The following is an 11,624-nucleotide window of genomic DNA, read 5'->3' on the forward strand; positions in this document are numbered from 1 at the left end:
GAGGATTATGTTCCTAGTTATATATTGAATAAATTTAGTGGATAATATTATTTGTATATTAATACATGTACATTTATATATTATCGTTTCTTTTCATATTTTAGTATATATATTTTCAAATATATTTTACTGCATTTTTTGCAGTAACAGTTGCTATAGCTTTCTTAAATTAAAAACATAACAATAAGTTATAAGCAAGAAACATATATTCAATCACACATGTGTCATGGGATGAAATGAAACTAGTCGCAATCTAACCTAACCTAACCTATTCTAACGTCAAAAGTTAACAGTGTTGCCAAGTTTTCTGCGTATATTTTTTTAGATGCTCAAATAGGCATGCTTTCATTAGCTTTTTGCTTGTATACAAATAAATTATACGAGTGAAGAGTTAAAATTCTTATAAGGCTATAAAAAAAAGATTTGTTCTAATTATTTATGTTTTTTTATGTAAATCGAAGCATTTTAAAAGTAAATAATTATGTAATAATCGGTCATTCAATGCATTTGCCATAAGACATCATGCCATAAAACTCTAATTTTAGCTCTTTCTTTCTTAAAAATTACATGGTCAATCGGTTTGAAATTTTAATATAGTATTAGTTTCGTTTTAAATAATATTCTGTAATTTTTAGATAGATCGAAGTATTTTTCGATCGTACCTCCTTAACTAAAAATGCAGTTAATCAAACACGTATAACTGCAAATTGTTATACAGTTTTCGAAATACAAATTGACTAATGGAATCAACTTTACATCACCGATGAGATACTATTAAAGATGGTCGGCGCTTATGGAAGTTCGCGTATCTGTTAAAATTTAAGTGATTAAAAGTAAGAAATTAATAATACAGTACTAATTTCATTTATTAGTTTCATAGACATATACATATGTTTAAATTACATGTTTACTTAATAATACTCGATTTTTATTAAAAACTATGATTTTAATGTAATCATCCGAGTTTTATTATTAATAGAGATGATAATTGCAGAGGAAAAATGTAATTTTTCAGCAATATATAAGATATTATAGCATTAAAAGTATGCATACTTATTTATACAACATTTACAATAAAAAATTACGAATTTAATAATGTATTATCGAAATATTTATGTCAATAAATTTTTATTAAGTCAAATAAATTTTTATTAATTTTAATTTTAATATATTGTCGGTATCATCATCATTCTTCAATTATCCCCAAGCTCCTCAGACCCCATTGATGGTGAGTCACGAAAATTTGGTCAGAATCAACGCGTATATTTCGATTTTTAATATTATCTCATCGGTGACTTTATTAATGGAAAAATTAATTAGGTGCAGAAATTTAAACACCGTTGTTAACGCCATCTAAATTAATAGTAGAAACTTATTCATACCTAATACACATATAATATGTATGCTTGTACATACATATGGTCTGTTTTCTATTTCTGCACTAGATTGCACTAAAATCTCTTACTTCTAGTAGGGACTATAGACTGCATTAGAACTCTCTTTCTCGCTTTCGATAAATATCATAAATATCAAATATATCTCATCAAATATCAAATCTATCTCACTTTAAGTTAAGCAAAAATATACACTAAGTTCAGCCAAAAAAACAGACTTATTATTAACACATTCACAAACAGAAAGTTCAGATATAATGGAAGGAATAAGGAACTTGTTCCTTATTCCTTTCATTGTATTTAAGCTCTAAAGATTTTCACATTAATATACCTGGGATCCAAAGTAGTTGCAATTTGTAGAAACAACGTGACATTGTAATCTGCATATCGTTCGAATAACATATCCGATAAGGATTCTTTAAAAGTCTTAGCTGTGTTACTGTCTGATTCTTTCACTTTAAGATGCGAAGATACAAGTTGCCAAAGTAATGGTTTCAATAGGGATATCAGAGGCATTTTTTCTTCGCTCAATGTCATAATAGTAACTTTGAACGGCGCGAGAACATTGACAATATCTTCCATAATTTTCCACTGTTCGTTGGATATTTCAAACATTTCATGATCTATTCCATCGGTACTTTCTAATATAGAGACAATCATGTTACGACGCGCAATTATTTGTTCCAGCATCGTGTACGTAGATATCCATATGGCTGGATAATCTAGGAATATGGTATTTTCATCCAACTACAATAAGAACAATAAATATTAAATTTATAAAATTTCACTTACCAATTTTATACATATATGCTAGAAAAAAAATTTAGCTTTTAGCAAAACTGCTTAATTGAAACATCTTTCATTTAACAGCAACTAGATATCTTGTTTTATATAACAAAAATATTTAGTTGCTTCAGCAAAATGAATAAATTTTGATTCTTTATAAATAATAAAAAAATATTTATTTATACTAATTAAACAGTTTTTTTAACTGTTATATATTTTGTTGTTGCAGAAAAATTTTGGTTCACAAAACATTAAATCGTATATGCGTGTTAGGATAAAAATATTTTATGACAAATATTAATTCATAGTATTACGAAAATACCTCTGACAATTGTTCTTGCATAGTCAAGGTTTCAAGTGCACGTGGATGGCTTATGATAGCACCAATAACCGATCTGCATTTGGCTAATGTTTGAGATACTTCAGGACTCTCGAAGCAAGCCTGCGCGCACATTTGCAGAGTATGAAGCAAGCACGGCACCACAGTGAAGCCACGATTAGTTAGCGCCGTGAGCAAATTTGTTTTTGAAGTACTAACAACCACTGCTGTTATTTTCTCTACTTTAAGTTCCCATTCACGTAAGAGAGACTCTACAACAGTTCCCCAATGGGATTCCTCCCAATCTAACGGTGCATGAAAAGTGCTTAAAATCTTACATTCTAAAGTAGCCTCTTCATCATTTTGATAATAAACCGACATAGTAACGAAATTTTCATTGTTATTGGACCGCCATTCCTCAATGGTCAATGCCAGTTCGGAGGCGATATAGGACAAGGAAGTTCTCACTGATTCTCGGAAGGTATCATATATTCCAGGTATTATCTCTTCTTCCAGCTTGTTCTTACTAGGAATCTCGCAAGGTGAACGTAAAGTTGCCACTAGTCTTTGGAATCCACGTCCCTCTACGATCTCGGGCAATTGCAAATCCATAATTAGAAAGTCCGCAATAGCTTCCGACACAGTTTTTACATCAACCGACTGATTGACGTTCTCCTCCATGAGAAACGCCACATTCTGGCCGTTACTGTTAATACCAGAGCCACCCTTGATCATTACCCTCAGTGGTTGACCAATGGTGATATCATCCTCCATGTTTGACAGACTTATGTTAGGATCTGTAACAAATTGTATATCACCGTCTATCTGAACAGTACCATCTGCGTTAGTGGTATAGATATATTTAGCAGGGCTTAGGCCCTTGAGCAGCTTCTTCTGCATCTTTCGCTCCTTGTTGTCCAGCGAGAGGATTTGTTTTGTAGTCGGCAAATTGGAAGATTCGAGGTCCCTCAGTTCCTGAGCGTGCTTGTTTTGCAGGTGCATACGTAGGTTGCTGGTATTACGATTATAGGCGATCTGCGTCTTGCACAGTATGCAGACGATCTTTACCTTGGTGAGAATGTCGCCGTCGTCGGTGGCTGGAAATCCAAAGAATTTCCAGTAAATACTTCGCATCGACGGCGGCACCACCAATTTTTTATATGTATACGTATGCTTCTCCTCCATCATTTTCGCCAGTACCATTTGTATATCATCCTTATTGTCGTCCGACGTACCTGGCTTCGCCGCCGGGTTGTTCACCAATGTTTGTTTGTTATTCTCCATGCCGTACACTCAAGTATGTTCGACATGCGATCACCTGCGATCACCGGTGTAGGCATGTAGATAATATTATTTTATGGTTTATGGCAGGAGAGCCTGGAGAGTGAAGAGCGAGTGTCTATCACGACGAAAGCTTCAATAATCGCTCATCCAATATTCTCAATAATCCTATTAAGTATAATCAATCAATCGGGATAAAATGCCGAATGCAATTCATATCGCATTTCGCGTGTAGACTGCGAACCATGGAAGAAGGCATCGCCGCGCGAGCGTCGCGCGTCGGTCGCCTCGCCGCGCCGGCGACGCGAGCAGACGCGAGCAGACGCGAGTGCGCTGTGCGAACTGCGAACAACGAAGAATTTTACCGCGCGAACGCACTGCTCCGATATATCTAATTTCTCCCCACGTATACAATACACATACACTTCAGGACCGACGTCGCCTCAGTTCCACACTCTTTTTCGCGGCTATCGAAGTTCAATTCAATCCCTCGCGTCGAAAGGCAACGATGGCCTCCGCGCGATCAGCTATCGACTTATTACTTGCGACGATGCGATATCGACTTTTCTACCCGTTCGTTTCGCGAGAGAAGTATCGTTTAATCGTTATATCTATAGACCTCTCGCCCCCGATCGATTCGAGTATTACACCGTAATGGCGGCAATGACGAATGAGACGCAATGGGACACGCTCGCTAACGAACATTCGAGCAACGACGTGCGACCGACGAAAGACATATGTATATATGTAGTACGTACGTATATGTATACGGCTGTGATCAAAGTCTCGCTATCAAATGCTTTGAAGCGTTTGATGGACCAATTAGAAGAAAGAATTTTACAAATTGACCAATTAAAAAACGCTTCGAAGCGTTTGTAGCAGCGCGTTGATCGAACTCTATTATAGGTTTATTCACGTCGCAAGCTCCAACATGCGCCAACATGCTCCTATCATAGCTTCTATTCACTCTATCAAAGACGTTGGAATGAGCAAGAGCAATAGTAGCATATTATGACATATTGGAGCATGCCACGCGAACAAACCTTATATCATACCCTGCATTCGTTTGCGCAGCGGTTAATGCAGAAACATTACTTTATCCTTGTTGTTCATCGAGGCTAAGTTTCAAAACTTTCTCTCCGAAAAAAATTTACTCGAAATATATAGTACACGTGACGTATATACTATAGCATATAGAGTAAATCTTCCTCGGAAAGTTTTGAAATGTAGTCCGAGTGTTAAACAAGAATTAAATAATACTCTCTGCGCTACTGCTGCGTACGAATGCAAACGAATGCACCTATAGATTTCTATGACTACGTTTTCACGGCTTGATTCACGCCGAAGTTATATGTATATATAACATCGATGTTATGAAACTGACCAATCATAGCTGTTCCTCTAAAGAATGGAATGACTATAATTGGCCAGTTTTCTGACATCGATGTTATAACTTTGGTGTAATTTTGTAAGAGAAATGCAATTGGATAATTTTCTTTATGCATATGTTTATGCGGCTATGCAAGTTGTGTGGATATATCATAAGACATGAATTTAAGCCAATGAACCAATCATTGGCTCATCAGCTTAAGTTTATACTTTAGATTGGAGTCCTATGGAGCGAAAATTGATAACAAAATGGAACTCGCGGAATCACAGCCATTCTGTTTTCTTTTTTAGGGTCTAAGCACAAGAATTATCGTAACACTTACTTAGACTTAAATTGTAGTTATCTCTTGGAAACACAGCAATAAGTTGTATGTCATACATGAAAGTTTATGTATTATTTATGTCTACAACTTAAAAGGCATTCTACAATGTGTTGCAAACAACCTTTGCCAGATGAAATGTTTGTCTCGACAACCAATCAGAAGCATAAATAATATCATTAACGCTTCTAATTGATTGTCGCGACAAACGTTTCAACTAGCAAACAATGTGTTTGCAACACATTGTAGAATGCTCTTAAGTCTCTAAGTAAGTATTATGACAATTCTTGTATTCAGACTCTTACGCTATTCCTAAATCCTTTACGTTCCATGGAACGAAATAAGCGGAAGCGGAACACGCGGAATAATATAAAATCTCTAATACTTTTTATATTATTTACAATAATAAAAATAATATTTTAATGTAAATATAATAATATATTTTATATAACAAACTGATAAACATTTTAACTTCTTGAGCAGTAAAATATTTTTAACATTTATAACATAATCATAAAATTATTTCATGATTGGCTAAAACTTGATTCCGCTGTTGCGTTTATTACTTAATGAGACATAAGGGCGCGTTCACTTGATGAAAAAGCAGTGATCAATCAGAAATTCCTCGCACTGGTAGTAAGTCGTACAAAAAGCCGAAATTGTAGACTATCAGCTAAAGTTTTGATTGGCTGCTCTTTTTCCACTTTTCGCTTTTCCATCAAGGTGAACGCGCTCTCAGAGAAAGAAAATTAATGGAATTGTAGGCTACTGATTAATATTTACATTCCTCTTCACTAATTATCAAATCATTAACATTCTGCTACTGTGTCCATATTAATGAAGAAAACAAAAAGTATGTAACCAATCGCATTGAACAATGGCTGTAATATCGACAGCATGTAATGAGATTATGTGCTTTCATTCGCAAATTGTAATGAAATTATAGCAAAAATAGCGAAATGACTGTAATTCCGTCGTGATGATTCCGCGAGTTCCATTCCGTTATCAATTTCCGCTCTATGAGACGGCACCGTAAGGAACAAAATTGTCGCGTACATAAAATGTCAGATTGATTGAATTCTTCGATACTCGAATACGTGCGTATGGCGATACGCGTCATGGGATCATTATGCAGCTCTAATAACTATTCAGATAAAGAAAACTCGTTTTCTTAATAATTGCTTCGTAAGACAGACTGTCGTATTTTTCTATTTAATTCTACTACATTCTCTCATTTCGAATAGAAACATATCGAATAAGTATATTTTTATCAAGTTTTGCGACGATCCGTATTCTAAGATTTACAAAAGGAGATACAATGTTCTCTCCAAATAAAATTTTCCTCGGAAAGAATGTTTTGGAATATAACTTAAGTAAATACTCTTATTATACTTACATCTATTTTATGTTTAATGCTCGTATTCGTAGGCTGGTATTCATAAATATCATTAATTCTTATATTTGAGGTTGTTTTAAGTACAATCTTAAGATATCACAAGCCAATCAAAGGATTGTATTAGCATTTTAAGACATTAAATTAAGACAATTTTAAAATAAGAATCGCATTATGAATATTGCTCATATCTTATATTGAGGCTTTCTTAAATTTATCTTTAGATGCTCAGTAGTCAATGAAATAATTCATAGAGTATCTGAAGATAAATTTAAGGGAGTCTTAAATATAAAGACCATGGCCGTGTTACAAAATTACTGCCAGCATTGAAAATACTAGTTTACGTTACATGCACTATAGACCTTTGTGGCTGTGGTCAAAGTTTTGCTACAAATACTTTGAAACATTTGATAAACCAATTAGAAAAAAAAATTTAACAAACTGATCGATTAAAAAACGTTTCAATTAAAAAAGCATTTGCAACATCGTGTTAATCATATCCTTGTTAGACGGTACGCTTTATGTCGAAGTTATAATATCAATGTTAGAAAAACTGGCCAATCATAACTTCTCTGAAGAATGGAATGACTGTGATTAGCCAGTTTCATAACATCGATATTATAATTTCGGCGTAAAGCATGTCGTGTAAACGTCGTAAGCTTTTTAGTACTGGTAGTCAATTTTGGAACACAGCCTTATGAATACGGGCATAAATTTTTACATAGAGCAATATCGCTCTCAAGGATATATCTACACAAATTTGCATAGCCGCATACATAAACATATACATAAAGAAAATTATTCAATCACATTTTATGTGTATCTTTATAGGAGAAATGTAATTAGATAATTTTCTTTATGCATATGTTTATGCGGCTATGCAAGTTTGTGTGGATATACCCTTAAAGTTGGATTAATCCAACTTTTCAACGGTGTCACTGGCGACAAGACAGTAGATAAATTAAGGGAATGTTTTTGTTTAGATACACAACAACTTGGCATTATTAACTTTAACAACATGATACTGATGATAAACTGAAAAAAAATCTTGAAGGGAGTTTTATTGTTAATATCAACACAATGATGATATATTTTCGCCTTCAACCTTGAGATTGACACTTTCGAAAATGTAGGATTAGTTGCAATTGACCCAATGTGGATCCTGGTATAATCTAATGACTTTAATTTATCGCTGTGACAAGCGATATTATAAAATTGTACCTTTACGACTTGCAACTATATTGTAGAACAGACTTAAGGAAATCAACATGTTGGATTGGCTGCTGCTTATGCGATGGCCTTACGGATTTTTTGTGATTCGTCAATTCCCTTATTATTTAGTTTTACTGCTTAAATTTTTTTGTGCTGTGGTTCTTTATAGGGATCGATTACACGTAAAATGTAATACTTAAAATTACTGTTACCCCGGATCTACAATAAGTTTTTTAAGCCTTAAGTCATAAGAAATTGACTAATTACGAATTCAAGCAGAATAATCGATTACTATGATTCGTCCATTTCTCAACCATAAGCTTGAGGCTTATGGCTCCGGCATACCAGTGATGTTAGTCATGAGCGACATGCGATATCCAATAATAGTACCTTTGAATGAGAATATTGATAAAGTTGTATACTCATTGGATATCACGTATCGCGCGCGACGAACATCACGCTAATGTGCCGGAGACATTAGAACTTTATTATAAATACAAGGTTATAGATATTTTGTGCGGCAGCTTTTAAATGATTAAAGATAAATTTTTACGAGCTGCTTTAACCGGCTGTTTCAGCAAAAAAATCACGTCAAAATGGACGCTTGATATTCGTCAATTTTGATGCGATCTTTTTTATCACTAAAACAAGCGGGTTAGAGCAACTCGTTAAAATGTACCTTAAAGGTGCATTTTCACGAGCTGCTCAAACTAGCCGACAAACGGATTATGTGTCGATTTTTGTCGTAAGTTATATATTAGAACGACAATTTATACATGAAAAAGGGCAAGAAGCATTAAATTGGATATTTGAGCGACAGATTCGATATGTTGTTCATATTTTTCATTTGCAATAACATTAATACGCTGAATTAAACAATTATTAGATTCTGATTGTACCGAATCCTCTATCTATCTAGGTCAGCAATAAAAAAAAAGAATAAATTAGGTTAGTCAACCGTGTCGATACAGTCGATACAGTGAAACTGTTCAAATTTTCAGTCGCTGGATAAATCTGTCGCTCCAATTGCTTATTTTAGTAGGACATGAAACTATACCTTAATACTTAATATCTCAGCTCACGAGGTAGCAACGCTTTTTCACACTTTTCTCAGCCAGATTCGTTCATTTTCGGAGATATTTCGAACCAAAATGCGCTGAGTGAGCTTAATTTCATCAATTTCTGAAGTGACTTCTGATGTAACTGAACTAAACAGGTAATTTTACAGTTTAGTACAATCACCTTAAAAATTAGTAAAATTAAGCTTATTCGATACATTTTTGCATGAAATGAAAGAATCTGGCAGAAGTAATCATCGCTGTGCCTCATGAACCGAGATATTAAGCATTAAAGTTGACTACTATTGAGGTTAGGAAATCTGTCACAGAGGTCTATAATTGTACTGTTTCATATGGGTTTCGACTTTCCACGCGAAGCAATTCTCATCCTTTCTCCCCTCTTGCAAAGAGGCACATGACTTCTATAATTGTACTGTTCCACTGGGGATTACTGTTCCTGGGTTTCGATTTTGCAACAGTACAATTACAGAAGTGCACTCCTTTACAGGAGGACGGAGTAAGAGTCGCTTCGCGTGGAAAATCGAAACCCATATAGAACAATACAATTATAGAAGTCCTTATTTTATTTCTGTGACAGATTTCCTAATAGGAGTCAACTCTAATATTTTGGTTTGCGGATTTCTGCCAGATTCTTTCATTTCATGTCTAATTTTATTGATTTTTGAGGTGACTGTGCTAAACTGTATAATTACCTCTAAACAATTATCTTTTTATTTGTTAGATTGAGTAAGCTGGTTATTTATTCGCGGAAACGAGTTTCACATGTGTGAAACTCAAGAAGCTTACGTATCCATTGCCAATGACACACGCTGATTCGAAACTGTCAATCTGAGATGCATCTATCAAAAGAGTTTGGACTGTTACTGCTTCTGATATTATGGCGATTAATCAGCGTAATTGTAGTGCAGACTGCTCATGTGCCAGACGAGTACTGGCAGTCGCTGGAAGTGGCTCATCGTTTGGCATTCGGTTATGGATACCTCACATGGGAATGGACAACAATGATTCGTAGTTACATGTATCCGTTTCTCATAGCGATCCTTTATCGGATACTTGCCAAACTTTCCTTAGATTACATACTGCTGTTGACGCTGCTGCCCCGCGTCTTTCAAGCTATTCTTGTCGCCTATGCAGACTACAGATTTTACCAATGGACCAAAAACAAGTGGATGCTTATCTCCTTGTGCTTGAATCCATTCTGGTATTATTGTGCTACTAGGACACTGATAAACTCAGTGGAAACTGCATGTACTATTATAGCATTATCAATTCATCCAATACTAGGGAGAGCAATTTCCAGACTAAGCTTAAAATATATGTGGATCGTAGGTTTTCTCTGTATGATAAGACCCACCGCTGCAATCATGTGGCTTCCTTTGTGTTATATTCATATTTATTGTCTTCGTTATATTCGTTGCGATGCATTAGAAAAGAAATTACTGCCTGGTCGATGCGTTTTAATATGTTTTACTTGCGCCATAATTTCTATATTAGTAGATTGTTACTGTTATGGAACGTTTGTTATAACTCCTTGGAAATTCTTCCAAACGAACGTACTTAAGAATGTTGGGAATACATATGGCATCAAGCACTGGTTATGGTATATTTATACTGCTTTACCTGTGCTGCTTGGGTTGCATTTCTTTCCATTCCTGATTAGTTTCTACTCAATATATAAGCAATCTTTTTTTCTTGCTAAAGAAGGGATTATGCTAGGAATAATCTGTTGGACTTTACTCATCTACTCGTCATTGTCTCATAAGGAATTTCGATTTATCTTACCACTTTTGCCATTGTTAATATGCACGAGTTTCACTAGTCTTAAATATTTAAACATTAACGCTAACGTACGTAAAAGGATTATAGCGATGTTCATGTGCAGCAATATCATAATTGGATTGTTCATTTCCATGATTCACCAACGTGGTACGTTAACGATAATGGCGGATCTGCGAAATGAAATTACTCGTACAAATACTTCATTGACGGATACGCTGATTTTGACCCCATGTCACAGCACGCCATTGTATAGTCATTTACATGTAAACATATCAATAAGATTTTTGACATGCGAGCCTAATTTGAGCAACACTGAAAACTACATAGACGAAGCCGATCAGTTCTTTGCGAATGCAACAGTCTGGCTCAGAGATAATTATATTAACAATGTGAAAGTTATGTTACCGACTTATGTGATAGCATTTGATAAAATTGCGAGTGAAATATCTGAATTTTTACGTACTTATAAGTTAATTGCCAAAGAATTTTATACATACAGATCACTAACGGTAGGGAATTACGGAGAAAATATATTATTATATAAGCGTGTGTAATATTTGTATATTGTACAATGAATATTTAAAAAGTATTTGTGCAGGGAAAATTTTATTTATTTATTTATATTTATTATATTTATTTATTTCATATATATAAATATAGAGAAACGTCACT

General features: G+C 34.5%; 2 protein-coding genes across 2 annotated transcripts in view; one reads left to right on the forward strand and one right to left on the reverse strand.

Annotated features, from left to right (window-relative positions):
* The window catches only part of LOC108685863 (zinc finger BED domain-containing protein 1-like), a 7,376-nt gene extending 3,372 nt beyond the window's left edge, over nucleotides 1–4,004 (reverse strand). The window contains exons 1-2 of the mRNA XM_018190871.1: nucleotides 2,503–4,004; nucleotides 1,726–2,141 (exon numbers count right to left, since the gene is read on the reverse strand). Of these exons, the coding sequence (XP_018046360.1) occupies nucleotides 1,726–2,141; nucleotides 2,503–3,783 (1,697 nt within the window). The 5' untranslated portion in view covers nucleotides 3,784–4,004. The remainder of the gene's footprint in view (nucleotides 1–1,725; nucleotides 2,142–2,502) is intronic.
* A 4,867-nt stretch (nucleotides 4,005–8,871) lies between these two features.
* Nucleotides 8,872–11,506, forward strand: LOC108685865 (GPI mannosyltransferase 3). The gene is made up of 3 exons (XM_018190873.1): nucleotides 8,872–9,013; nucleotides 9,096–9,310; nucleotides 9,895–11,506. The coding sequence occupies exon 3, from the start codon at nucleotides 10,007–10,009 to the stop codon at nucleotides 11,504–11,506; it is 1,500 nt and encodes a 499-aa protein (XP_018046362.1). The 5' UTR covers nucleotides 8,872–9,013; nucleotides 9,096–9,310; nucleotides 9,895–10,006.
* The last annotated feature ends 118 nt before the right edge of the window (nucleotides 11,507–11,624 follow it).

The sequence above is a fragment of the Atta colombica genome, unplaced genomic scaffold (genome assembly GCF_001594045.1).
Source record: "Atta colombica isolate Treedump-2 unplaced genomic scaffold, Acol1.0 scaffold161, whole genome shotgun sequence".
Classification (NCBI taxonomy): Eukaryota; Metazoa; Arthropoda; class Insecta; order Hymenoptera; family Formicidae; genus Atta; species Atta colombica.